This window comes from Anolis carolinensis, chromosome 5, assembly GCF_035594765.1.
Source record: "Anolis carolinensis isolate JA03-04 chromosome 5, rAnoCar3.1.pri, whole genome shotgun sequence".
In the NCBI taxonomy this organism is placed as follows: domain Eukaryota; kingdom Metazoa; phylum Chordata; class Lepidosauria; order Squamata; family Dactyloidae; genus Anolis; species Anolis carolinensis.
Window position 1 is genome coordinate 91,228,654 of NC_085845.1, and position 14,499 is coordinate 91,243,152.

General features: G+C 39.7%; 1 protein-coding gene across 2 annotated transcripts in view; it reads left to right on the top strand.

The window, feature by feature from the left end:
* camk1d (calcium/calmodulin dependent protein kinase ID) overlaps positions 1–14,499 on the top strand; it is a 281,944-nt gene that overhangs the window by 245,365 nt on the left and 22,080 nt on the right. For both annotated transcript variants that reach the window (XM_062981787.1, XM_008118830.3), the window contains exons 6-8: positions 4,731–4,806; positions 9,886–9,998; positions 13,176–13,254. In XM_062981787.1, coding sequence (XP_062837857.1) covers positions 4,731–4,806; positions 9,886–9,998; positions 13,176–13,254 — 268 coding nt within the window. The remainder of the gene's footprint in view (positions 1–4,730; positions 4,807–9,885; positions 9,999–13,175; positions 13,255–14,499) is intronic.

A 14,499-nucleotide genomic window follows, 5' to 3' on the forward strand; every position in this document is an offset into this window, starting at 1 on the left:
AGAAGGCCCTGTCTCTCACCCCCACCAGCCGCACTTATGAGGCAGGTGGGATCGAGAGCAGGGCCTCCCTGGATGATCTTAAGGTTCTCGTGGGCTCATAGGAGGAGATGCATTCGGACAGGTAAGTTGGACCAGAACCGTTTAGGGCATTAGCCAAAGTAGCTGATGCTTCTGGAAGTTGAAGTCCAAAACACCTCAAGAATTAGAGTTCGGAAACCACTGATCTGGCGAAATAAAGCAGAAGGTTCCCCATTCCACCCCAACATCCCCAGCATTCTTAGGCAACTTTTGCTTAACGCGAGTCTTGCTGATCTTTTTCTCTAGCATCCTTGAACCAGAAGACCAGCCCTGTCTTTGACAACCATGGCACTTCATTAATCAGTTTGCTAAAGAAGCAATGACAACTGCCTTGCCCAGACATCCTTATAAGGGAGATAATGTGTTATGGTGACACAACGCACTACATTCATGTCTCGTCCCCAACCCTTTCATTTGGCAGCATGCTACTATGGAGTTGTTAGGATTTTTTGGTGATTAATGTGCATTAAAGTTGTTGTGAAACACTTATTTTTTAAGTTTCCAAAAGTTTGGGGGCTTTGTTTTGAGACCTTTTTTCTCTCCTCCTTTTGGCAGGAACTCAATGGCATTCTGTCATTCTTGTTTTTATTTGCAGTACTCTGATCTGACAGATGACAATTATGAATATGATTCACACTTTTAAAAATAAAAGCTCCTTAAAATCTTAACATCTCAAATTGTAAATGCGGGGGCACATGCCGGGAAGGTGGCAATCAAAGGTGGCTCATATCAATTAACAAGTAGATTGCAGGCCTCCCTCATCCATCTGTTAGCTGTTCATTTTCAAACATTTGGGATGGTGGGGGAGGAACAGAGATTGCAGAAAGTACCTTTTTGACTACAGCGCCCAGAATTCCCGAGGCAGCATGGGGACATACTGGCTGAAGGATTCTGAATTTTTAGTAAAAAATAATTTATTCAAAGTCTGGGAGCAATATAGTCCCTTTTTTCACTTTCCCCTCCTCTGAATGAATGAATGGTTTTGTACCAGCCATAGACCATGACATCAAAGAAACTTTTGAAGAAACAATAAATATTTGACACTGCTTTCTAGTCTGAATTTTATTATGATCTAACTGCAGTTCCAAGTTTCATAGTGATTGTTCCTTTATCATAACAGTAATTGTCTTGTCTCTTGTCACCAGCTATCTTCGGAATTTCCTGTTTCATATTTCACATTTCCCAAATATGTGGTCATTCCCCTTATTCTTGTGTCTGTCTCCACTCTACTGATGCTCTGATTTCATGTCTGGACTCATCTGGAGTAAAAAATAAACTGTAGTTCAGTGACTTTGCATACAGAAGGACCCAGGTTTAATCCTTGGGATCTCCAAGTAGGGATCCAAAAGATTCCTATGTAGAATCTTCAAAGAGTTGCTGCTAGCAACTATTGAGTGCACTCAACTAGATAGTCTAGTGGTCAGACTTAACATAAGGAGTCCATACTAAAATTGGCAAAAGGTTTATTTATTTATTTTGTATCAAAAGCATTGTATAAATAAATAAGTTTAAAACTGATAAAATAAAGGGATCACAAGCAGCTAAATAGTTTTTGACCAAAAACGAGCAACAGCAACTGCATTGTCTGTAGCTTTAAACAGTTCTTCCTCTGAGCATGAGGTAGGGCATTGTGGGCAAGCATACAGGTGCCGAGTTGTTAGTTCTGCTCCACAGTCACACAACATGGAGGATTCTTCTAGGTAGTGCCATTTTGCCAGGTTGTCTTTTGATCTACCCATTCCACTTCTGAGTCTGTGCAAGGGCTTCCAAGTTGCCCATTCTTGGTTTGCCCCTGGAGGAAGACCCTCATAGGGGGCCATCCAGTTGGAATTGCCTGATTTTGTTGTCCATGGGAATAATCTTGATGTTGTTGGGGGAACATAAAGAGGAGTGGTGGTTCTCATGAAACTTTTCTTTGATTTAAGTCTACTGGGAGGAGACTGATAGCCATCGGGGGGGGGGGGGGCAATGCTGGGTAGCTTATAGAGTAGGTTTAAGACATCCTATGATTGTTCTACATGTCTCATTCAGTGCTATATTCACCTGCTTTACACGGGCAGATTTATGCCAGATGGGGCAGGCGTACTGAGCAGTTGAATAAGACAAGGCCAGGGCTGATGTTTTTATTAATTTTGAGTCTGCACCCAATGCGCAATTAGTAAGTTTCTGTAGGATGTTATTGCGTGCAGCTACTTTGTGCTTGGTGTTCAAACAGTGTTTCCTAAATGTTAGCATTCAATCTAAGGTGTTTTTTTATGTCAGGAGCAACTTGAGAAACTGCAAGTTGTTTCTAGTGTGAGAGAATTGACTGTCTGCAAAGATATTGCCTAGGAGACACCTAGGTATTTTGATGTTTTGCCATCCTTGTGGGAGGCTTCTCTCATGTCCCCACATGGGGAGCTGGGACTGACAGAGGGAGCTCATCTGCGCTCTCTCTGGATTCGAACCGGCAACCTTCAGGTTAACTACCCAAACTTCAGGTCAGCAAGGGTTTAACCCACTGCACCACTGTGGGCTCCTGATCTAAGGTGACACCAAGATATTTAGGGTGGGAATAGTGTTCAAGCTCTTGGCCTCCCCAGGTAACCTTCAGTTTCCTATTGCCTTCACAATTGCGTAGATTGAAAGCACATACTTGTGTCTTGACAGGGTTAGGCTTCAGGTGATTATCTTTGTAGTAGCTTGTGAGACCTTCAGAGCATTAGTAAGTTGGTGTCCAACTGTTTCAAAGTCTTTTGCTTGTGTTGTTAGGCCAAGGTAAACAACATATAAAAAGCTCTTTGTGAATGGTGGTTGTGGCTGATTGTTAGCAAAGATGTTAAACAAGGTCGGTGCAAGAACGCTACCTTGAGGTAGACCATTCTTTTGCCTCCTCCATCTACTTTTCCTGCCCTGAAACTCCACATACAAGCTGTGGCTTTCTAGGAGGGTCTAGATGGTTTTTGTAAAATTGTAGTCCCAGGTGATATGGTAGACTTTATGCAGCTATTTCCTATGTTGCACTGTGTCATAGGTTGCCATAAGGTCCACAAAAACTGTGTTCCCATATTGCAACCTTTCTCACAGCCTTCCTCAATATACTCTGTCAAGTTAAAAATTAGAGCTGTACAGGTTTTCCTGGTCTGAAGCCTGCTTGTTGTGCAATAACAGGGCCTAGTCGATTTAAAAGCATCCTCTCATATATTTATACGGATGACATTAAAGAGAGATTGGTTGGTAGTTCTTGTCATTGAAGGCAAAAAGGTCATCCACTTGGATGGACTCATATGATATTTCAGCTGCTTACTGTCATGAACATCTGTTCTTACAAGGTCTCCTGATACAAAGGTGCAACACTGCAGGAAGGAGCTGTTCTATAAACAAGATATTTATAAAGTTTTTCAACATATAAAATGGGAGGGTGATTTGGGAAAAGTCCCCTCATCTGACATGACACAGTTCACATTAGTAGAACAAACAGAATGTGCATTTATATTTTAGTGTTAACTACAGAACTGTTGTGTCAGTTTGCTTGTGGAATGTTCCTGTTGTTACTTCTTCCAATACCTCTTCTACTAGTTGAGTAGGAAATATTTTGAGTTTAGAACTCTTCTGTTACTCAGAAATGTGCAAACTTTCTTTATGAAATGTGGAAAATGAAGAAGGAAAGCATTCAGAATATAGTTGACCCTCCGTATCCACAAATTCTGTACCCATGGATTTTGCTATTATATACAATGGGACTTGAGTATCAGCAGATTTTGGTATCAACAAGGGGTCCTGGAACCAAAGCGTAGCCCATTATATGCACACTGCAGATATGCTCTTCTCTTTTGTTTCAAAAACTTCTGAAAATATTAGGTTGGAAAGGGAGTTGGGAATTACCTATTAGATATGCTTTAGCCCAATCATAGATGTACAGCTCTCAAGCTTCTCTGAGAAGAAGAAGAAAAATCACTATTAAACTACCCAATGCTGGACAGCAAAAGAAACCATCACATTCCTTCTTCATTTCTGGTTTATTTCTCTCCTGCCCCTTTTATAAATTCCTAGAGTTAGTTTTGCTGTAAAGCATGTTTTTAAAGAGCTTTAACATTGAGATTAAAATAAACATTTGAATTTTGTGCACAAACAGATCCTTTCTGAACAGATACATGTGTCAAATACAATTCATACTGCAGTGCTTGAAAGTTTCAGCAAGCAATTGTTTCAATAACCCAGCAACTCAGAACAAGCCATGGATTCGAACTGTGGTTTACATCTGATTAACAACCATATCAGGCAACAAAAAGCCAGCCCCAACAAACAATTTCATGACTTGTTGAGAGATTTAAACACAGACTTAGTGTATATATGCTCTGCAATTTATCTTAAATTTTATTATGCATTGTAAAAGAGGAGAAGCTTGGCTTCTTGTACATTAACCCTTGGAGTAACAGTGATCTTACTGTTTTGAACACAGAGTCATATGGTAGAGACATGTGTGCTTAAACAAACACTGATAAACAGTCTCTAATGTTTAGAGGGCTCATAATTCAAAGATTCTGTTTCAGTGGAAATGAAACAAGGTAGGTGAACAATGTATTCAAAGGACAATTCTTGAGTTTACAGCTTGGCCACTTTTGTTGGATTTTACCACATTGATTGATTGTTCTTCTCATTTCTTATTACAGCTCCAGAAGTGCTTGCACAGAAACCCTACAGCAAAGCCGTAGACTGTTGGTCCATTGGAGTTATTGCATATATTCTGTAAGTGCTATAAAAAGGTTGTGTCAATGATTTCATGAATAACACTACGTAATATGACTTTTGTTCCTGGGTTATAAATGTCATTTCCTAATTGGTTCTATCATAAAAACATGGAAAACATTTATTAAACTGCAAAAACTTTGTTTTTGCGGGACATCCTACAGCACATTTTGCTTTAGTTTTTCAGTGACTATCTCATCAAGTCTCAACCAATTCAATCACAAAAACGAAGTGAGCAGGAGGCTGAGGGCAAGTGACAGAACTCCTGCCAGGCAAGAGGAAACTGCATACCCCTTCTGGCACGCATGTCATAGTTTCACCACGACTGCTATATAGTAAACTCATGGCAGAAACACACCTTTGTACTACTGCCCGATTCCACTATAATGTGGAAATGATGTAGATCTATGTGCTTTGACCTTGGCAGAGGGTTGGACTGGATGGTCCATGAGGTCTCTTCCAACTCTATGATTCTATGACCTGAGTGAGTCCCTGAATGCTTTAATCCCAATTTGAGGAAGATGGATATACAACCTCTTTCCCCAAGTCTGGACCCACCTCTCTGGAAAACCGTCCCACAATCATGACAAGAAAGGAGAAGTTATGCCTAATTTCCACCCTACCTAACATATGCTTGATGAAGCTGGAGCAGAAGAACAAAGAAGCTTGACACAAAGTGCATCAGAAACTTTTGCATTGTAAACTACCTCGGAAGCCTATCCTTAGGTTGCCTTTTTCCCATCTGATTGAATAGCCCGTTGCACCATCCCTAGAAGCCTACAAAGCCATCTTTGAGAAAGATAGCCAGCATGATCCAGTCATGATAGAGCCTGACACAGTTCAGCACTGCTTCACTGGGCAGAAATAGAGAATCCCCGAACAAGTCTAAGGACATATGCTCCTGCTACCAGTAACACACTCTTTTGCTGGCCGATCTCAAAGATCTCCCAACAGAGCATCTGCTGACAATACTGGATTGGTTAGTGGCTAAAGTATGCTGACAGATGAGAGCCAAAACAGGAACAGAAGGTGTGCAGGGAGGGAATTACAGTGTGACTAAATCTTGCCCAGCACAGAGGTGTTGTGACAAAAAGGAAGTGCTCTCAGGAATTCATCACTGCTTCAACTGGCCTAACATCAACTCGGTCTTAGACTGCTAATCAGAGCAAATTACAGGGAGCGGTCAACCCCCCTGTTTAAGGAACTCCACTGGCTGCCGATCATTTTCTGGTCCCAATTCAAGGTGCAGGTCATCACCTACAAAGCCCTGAATGTTTTGGAACCTGCCTACCATCGTGATCGCATCTCGCCCCTTGAACCTGTGCAATCTCTTTGGTCTTTGGGGGAGGCCTCTCACTCCTGCCTCTGTCACAAGCGTGGCTTGTGGGGATGAGGGAGAGGGCCTTCTCCATGGTGGCCCCTCAGCTCTGGAACTCACTCCCCAGGGAGATTAGGCAGTCACCCACCCTGTCAGCCTTTAGGAAAAATTTTAAAACTTGGCTTTTCCAGTTTGAAGAATGAATAATTAATCCCCATGATAGGTCCTCAGTGCCAATCATGATGTCTTATGCATTTTTATTTTTATTCTGGTCCATCAGCTGGAAATAATTTCACCATTTATCCTACCTCCAAATCTCCTATTAAATGCAGCACTTTACCCATCTACCTCACCCATTAGTTTTACAATTTATATCCCTCGCACTTTGGCCCAGTTTGCCCTTGATTAATCCTTATGTTCTACTATGTCATTTTATTATTTCACTATGCCATTGTGTATAAATGTGTTTTGTTTTGTGTTATGCATGTATTTTATCTTGTTTTATTGTGATTATCTGGGCTTGGCCCCATGTTAGCCACCCTGAGTCCCTTCGGGGAGATGGTGGCAGGGTATAAAAATAAAGTTTATTTATTTATTTATTTAAAGCATTTCTACCCCACTTTTCTCACCTGAGGGGATTCAAAATTATTATTGTATGACACAGCAAACAAGATAGATATTCTGGATTTCGTATCACAAAATCACAAGTCAAACACTTCCCAAGTGTCTAGGACTTTGTGATGTATTTTTGGATGATGCACGCAGATCCCAGTAGGGTGGCCTTTTGCAGTTGGCAGATCATAATTTTGTCAGTGTTTATTTTTCCGAATGCCGGCTGAGATCTTTTGGCACCGATCACCACCAGGACCACCTGCACTGGTTTCTGCCAGAGTCTTTGCAGTTCAGTCTTGAAGGCCTAATAGCACCTGAGTTTTTCCTGTTGTTTTTCGTCAATGCGACTGTCACCTGGGATGGCAACATCAGTGATCCAAACCTTTCTCTTTTCCACAACTGTGATGTCTGGTGTGTTGTGTTCCAGTTTATTTGTTTATTTATTTACAACATTTCTACCCTGACTTTCTCACCTGAGAGGATTTAAAATTATTATTATTATTATTATTATTATTATTATTATTATTATTATTATTATTATTATTATTATTATTATTAACAATGCAGCTTTTAGGAAAAGAATAAAAGCCTAGTGTTGCCAAAACAATTCTGAAGCAGAAGGAGCTATATAGTGTTGACTGGAACAGAATGCAGAAAGAAGTCCTGTTTGGTATGCAGGGAGACTAGAGGTTTGGAAAATAATGAGGCTAAGGACTCTCAGGAAGCATTGTATCTGAAGAAGAGGAAAGGGATGGAGGTGACAGGGGGAGAGATAAAAGAATGGATCAGAAACCTTGAGGAGAAGCAGAGAGCTAAGGAAATGAGGGAATAATCAGAAAATGTGCTGGCTTAGAGACTAGCACTGGGAAGACTTGTATGCAGTTGTTGCAAATGTTCAAGAGAGCTGAGTAAGTACTGTATAGAAAAATCATTCAATGAGAGGAATATGTCAAAGGGGCCAAAAATATTGTTTAAAAATAGCTGAACATGGCACGGTTTTCTTCTTTTTTAATGTTCCAAGCTGAGCCAGCCATTATTCTTCCTCCCCAACTGTAGGTATTGAATCCTGGCATTATAATGCTCACAACACTATTTCAGATTTTGTTAAATATGATCTTTCTCCATTAGGATAATATTTTGCCATTTTAGGGCCAAGAAACATGTTTGCATGGCCTTGAATTACATAATCTGTTACAATATTGCCCCCTTCCCCAGGAAATGCTAAAACCTGTTTCTCTCTGATGGATGCAGGTGTTTTTCTCAGAAAAAAGACAGATGCCGTATGTCCTTTTATTTTGGTTACATGGTCTGGGTTGCATACAGTTTGTGCTGAGAATATGTGGGTGCATTGGAATGCTAATAAAACAGTTTGGTGTTTGTGAGATGGCAGGAACCATGGCCAATTCTTAAATTCTTGACTGGGAGAAGAAAATGCAGGTTGATAGGAAAACCCGACATCCGGAACTGACTGAGAATTTTTTTTCCACCTCAAAACAAATTCTCCTGTGTATTCTGTCCACATACAATTACATAAGCATTTTATTATTTTTTCCTGGCAGAAATCTGTGCATGCTACAATAAAGTATAGTTAATCTATGGATTTGATAGCCAAAAATGGTGGTGATTATTTTTTTCAAGATACCCAAAGCTTGGAGTGTAAATCTAATAATGGCTGCTGTTACTGATGCTTAAATAATAAACCCCCTATATGCATATATAGCTAGCTATTACAGGTTAGTGCATACAAAAGGGTCATTATCCTCATGCCTGATTTATGAGTCCCTGTAAAAAATAAAGCCCAGACTAGATAAAACTATATCTGATATGATAAATTGCCTTGGGACACTATCCAGTTCCTGGGGAAATGTAGTTAATATATTTGAAATATATACAATAAAATATAAATCTACAAAACATAATAAAACAGAAATAAAAATGATAAAACAGCAAAGAAGTTAAAATTAACAGTTAAAGCAGTTAGGCCTATATATGCAATGATCCCAGTAGAGTCTTAACTCACTTGCAGATCTAGGGAAGCAGATAAATCCTCAGTACCTATGCAAAAGCCTATAATCATAAGGGGGCAATGAAGGTGATGTTCTTACAGCAGGCTATAAAGATTCAGTTAAACATTTGATTGTGGATTTTAGAATCTGAAATAGAGCCAAAATACAAATGATGTTTACTTACTGTCTGGTGAGAAGTTCCATCGTTTTCTGATTTTTTTTTTAATTACTTGCACATACAGAGCAAGTGTTTTTGTGCGTTGCAATGCACAAAGAAATGAGGTTTATTTAATTCCTCCCAGCTGTGGTTTCCATCCCAAATTTCTTCCAGTAGCTGTGTGGCATAGAAGTTTCTGTTGGCCAGCAGTGTTTTCCTGGGCAGGAAAAACGGGCTCTTGAAGTAGCTGTCAAGTAAAATTCTGAAATGCACAGATTTGAGGACTCTAATCATGTGGGATGCCCACACTTTATGTGCTAGAGATATTGCTTATGTGGAAATGAAGAAAATCATTGTGTTTCTACAAAGGCTCTGGGTTCTGAATTAGAACACAGACATGTCCTGAAAGCCTCACATGAATACCGACTCTCTCACAAATGGTATTCGATAGTTTGTCATTACAGCTTGTATTTTATTCCAGGTCTTTCATAGTCATGCTGTGTTTCTGTTGCATGGAGATCCGACTCTAACATAAAAATGTGCTTAGTTGTTACTTAGTTGTTAAGACCAGCTTATGAAATAGGTGACCTATTGGCCAAGCACATCTCATCAGTTGTATAGAGTAGACAGTGAGGTTCTAGGCCAGTGGTTCTCACCTGTTGTGTTTTTGCCTACAAGTCCCAGAAATCCCATCCAGTTTTCCAGCTGTTAGGATTTCTGGGAGTTGAAGGCCAAAACATCTGGAGACCCACAGGTTGAGAACCACTGTTCTAGGTATTCCTGTTAGCTGGTCCCCTTTTCTGAGTCAGCAGTAAAACAGGAGGTTCAAACCCCTCCACCATGAGTAGCCAGTATGGACTGTTCTCGTCTCAATTGAGTTTTGTGAGTCTCTATGATGCTCACAGTAACTACAAAAGGACTCTGAAGTACATCCTTGGTGTCCTTTGTAGAATTAATATGTCTTGCTTTTTTATTTTGTCTTTTAGTCTCTGCGGGTATCCTCCCTTCTATGATGAAAATGACTCCAAGCTTTTTGAGCAAATCCTTAAGGCAGAATATGAGTTTGATTCTCCATATTGGGATGATATCTCTGACTCTGGTAAGGAATAAGTATAATTGATCAAATGTTCACTGTTGCATTTGTGCATACTTTTAAAACCTCTGACGTTATGTTAGAAGATAGACTTTCTTATCTCAACTTTATTTCCCATTATTACATTTCACTTGTCTTTCAACTTTCATATTTACATATGCCATGCTCTGGGCAACATACAGTATGATAATGGCTAAATGTATTTGTGTGTACTAGTAGTCTGTTCAGAATGTGATCCAGATATGAGAGTACAGTCGAGTTTCTATATATGTGGGTTTGACATTCCTGGATTTGATTATTCATGGATGCGATACCACCCCTCCAAAGCCACCATCCTTTCTCATAGAGCAATGATGGGCAACCTTTTGCGCTTGGTGTGTCAAAATTCACCAAAAAACCTAGCATGAATTGGGTGGTGTGTCACTTTGAGGGAAAAAAAACCCCATAATTTCACAATATGTATAGTTTAAATAACAAAAATGTATACTTGTAATATATAACTATTTAATAAATCAAAAACTATTTATTACCACTATTTCCATGTACAACAATCTATGCTACCTCTTGCAGTTTCCACGCTGATTTCTCTCTATTCTAGTTTCAATGTAGTCATGAATAATGAATAATATAATAATAATATAATAGTAATAATATGATAATATACTACAATAATAGAATAATAATAGAATGAGATTTTAATATGTGTGTGTGTGTGTGTATTGTGCATAATCATGAGATAAAATTCAGAAAAATAATATAACTTAAAATCCATAAATTAACCCTATGGTCTTACACAATAGGAAATAGGCCCGGGCTGTGGCGCAAGCTGGTGAGCAGCCGGCTGCAGCCAGCTGAGACCAATCATTCTGACCAAGAGGTCATGAGTTCGAGGCCAGCTCGGAGCCTGCGTTTGTCTTTGTCTTTGTTCTATGTCAAGGCATTGAATGTTTGCCTTATATGTGTAATGTGATCCGCCCTGAGTCCCCTTCGGGGTGAGAAGGGTGGAATATAAATACTGTAAATAAATAAATAAATAATTCCCATGGAGTAAACAACAAAATCACTGGACCAAATCACACCAAATTTGGCCACAAAAGACATAGTCATCCAATCAATCTGCATGCGGCAGCGTGTCAGCAAAAATGGCCAACCTATGACACGTGTCATAGGTTGGCCATCACTGTCATAGAGCCTAAGACAATGTGTGCACATTCCCACAACAATTTCAGAATAGGTTAGCACCAACAATCACCATGGCTATCACCAATCACCTCCAAACCCAGTTTTGTTGTGGGCTTTGAAAGGCACTTGGCCAGAGCAATCATTGAGGAGCTCACAGGAAGGGGAGAGAATGACAAAAAGCCCCTAACTACCTACTTTCATTCCTTCCTTCCTCTACTAACCTCTCCTTTCCCCCTTTTTCTGCCCACCTACCTTCCTGGCTCCTCTCTCCCACAACCGGGGTGCATGTGGAGGTGCACAATGGATGGAAGGAGGCCGGGAGGGCAGCTGGGGCAAGTGGTAGAGAGGCCATGTAGGACACTGAGGAAGTGAAATCCCTTCCCTCTCTGCTCTGCTGGCCACCTCTGCCTTTGTCCCTGGGGTTCTTGCTCACCTTCCCTGCCTCTTCCTTCTGAAACTGGGGCACATAAGAAAATGTCAGTTGCAATGGAAGAGAAATAGTTTGAGAAGGCAGCTAGAGCAAGTGACAGAGAAGCCTCTTGGTCCTTGGGTGTCTTTGTACCCTCTCTGTCTATTTCTCGGCCCACTTATCTTCCCTGCCTTTCCTTCCCACAACTGGGACACACAAAGAAATAGCCAGTGAGGGCAATTGAGCCCTTTGGGGACCACATTGATGGCTGTGGCACTCCTCCCTCTCCGGCCTTTTGGCACACCTCAGTGGGTCCGATATATTAACAATATTCCACATTCACAGATATCCTCATTCCTAGCCCCCATGAATGGAGAGAGTCCACTATCCAACATGCAACTAAATCAGAATCTTAGGTTACTTATTTTAAAATAACCCTTTCACGTTCCTAGCCCATACAGTTATGAAAATTGTCTTTTCTGTTAAATCTCAAAATCTGGAGGATATAGAATGGCTGAATAAGATGTCCAGTGTCCTGAATCAGAACTTTATGAGCGTGAGGAATATCAGAATCAGAATAAATTGTCCAATAACGAACCACCCACATCTGCATATTTTAAAAATCATATATACAGGCAGTCCCTAAGTTACAAACAAGATAGGTTCTATAGATTTGTTCTTAAGTTGAATTTGTATGCAAATCAGAACAGGTACATTTTATAAGGGTAACTCCACACACACACACACACACACACACACACACACACAGAGAGAGAGAGAGAGAGAGAGAGAGAGAGAGAGAGAGAGAGAGAGAGGCTTTGGATAGCATAGGAAAAGGCTAACACTCCTGTGGTGTTTGTTTTCCTGTCTGTGTCCCATTCCAAATATTTCACCTCACTTTCTGTCGCTGTGATCATTGAATTTCAAACAATTTGGCTTGTTGTGGAAACAAGGATTGGTGACAAAGCTTCAGTGGAGACACCTTTTCCGCATGAAAACTCTTCCAGGAGTGAATTTCCCTTCTGAGGGGTAGATTTCTTTCACTTCTTGTAGTCTCACCCTTATTTATAGCTATGAGTCATTTGTAAGTCAGATGTTTGTAACTCGTTCTTAACTATGAGTTGTTTGTAAGTCATAACTCAGAGACTGCCTGTATGGATTGAAAAGGCATGCTTTCCTTGGTGTGTAATTTGATTTTAAGAATACAGCCAATATGGAGTTTTTTAAAACATTTGAATACAAACTTTATTTTCAGTTTATGTCTTATAGAAGAAATCATACTGTTATAACTTAGTAAGTAAAACATGGTTATATGAATAAATACAGTGGTCTGAGGAAATTAGCAAAATTGAATTGTGTGGCGATTCCTTTGATCCATTTCTTTGTTATTACTCTAATGCCTTATATGTATGTCATCCCTAGTTATATCTGTTAAAAGATAGTCTATGTTTCATTTTTAATGCTTCCTAGTAAAATAATTTTATATTATTTCAGAGAATCATATGTTTGTGCTGATACCACTATGTGTCTTTGTTGCTTCAGGCATCCAATATATTTCTTTTTTCCCATACTCCTCCCTTTCCTGAAAATAGCTAAAGATTTTATCCGGAATTTGATGGAGAAAGATCCCAATAAAAGATATACATGTGAGCAGGCAGTCCGACATCCATGGTAAGCAGCTCTTCAATTGATTGCCTAATGCAGAAATATTTGACACTGTTTGACCACATCGTTAATTGTTGGTAACTTGCTTTAAACAAGCTAATGAAGAAAGGAGTAATGGTAGAAATTCTCCTGCAAATCTTGAGGTAATTATCATGACAGAAATCAGGACAGATATCGATTACACACCCTTAAGAGCATGAAGCTGTTGTTGCCATCAAAGGTTTGAGGATTGCTCTTTGCCAACAAGGAGGAAGCATTAATGGAGAGTAGAAGCAGAGAATTATTCCTCTCAATAGTCTGAAAGACTATTGTTTCATATGACAAACTCCCTATAGAGGTGACTATGCTTCAGCTATAAGAAGTATTTATGTTTGTGTGTTGCAAAGGGCATACATCCAATAACATTTTACTCCAAGACCTGGGTTCAGCATGTGTAGGTTATCAGGATTAGACCTATGTACACTGGAACATATATAATATACATATGCAATGTTTCAAAGTTATAGGTAGCAAGCAAAAGCGGGGCAGGGGTCAATGGGTGTGCATTGATCTGCTTATTACATGATCACCATTTGACCTATGTGTTAATACTTTGCTTTTATAATCATATATTTATAGAGCTGTATACCAAAATATCTCAAGATGTGCAATAAAATGTCTTACAAAGACATCTACCTTAATATATAATACTACCTGTGCCCTGCCACACGTTGCTGTGGCGAAGTATGGTGGTATGGGAAATAAAGTATTGAGGAATTGGTGGTAGTTAAGGTAAAGGGTAAAGGTTTTCCCCGGACATTAAGTCCATTATAAATGGGTAATATAGGTGTGTGGAAGGGCCTTGAGTCTACACTGCCATATAATCCAGTTAAAATCAGATAATCTGTATTTTATAGGCAGTGTGGAAGAGGCCTAAGTGAGGCCTAACTCTGCCTGTCCCCTGGGCTGAGTGGGTTGCTAGGAGACCAAGTGGGCGTAGCTTAGCCTTCTAACTGGCAGCAATTGGATAAAAACAATTATTCCTCTCTCTCTAATTAGGACTTTATTTTTCTTTTCTTTTTGTTGTATGAACATAGAGGCATGGATGAGGGGTTGTGCTACCAAGTTTAGTGTTTCTGGGATGTGTAGTTTTGTTGTTTTGTCCTAGGCTGAAATTTCATTACCCTTTTATATATATAGATCTTCATCATTGGTATTATCATTATAGAAGAAGTAGACCATCAGTTTGAATTTTTAGTGTAATAACCACAC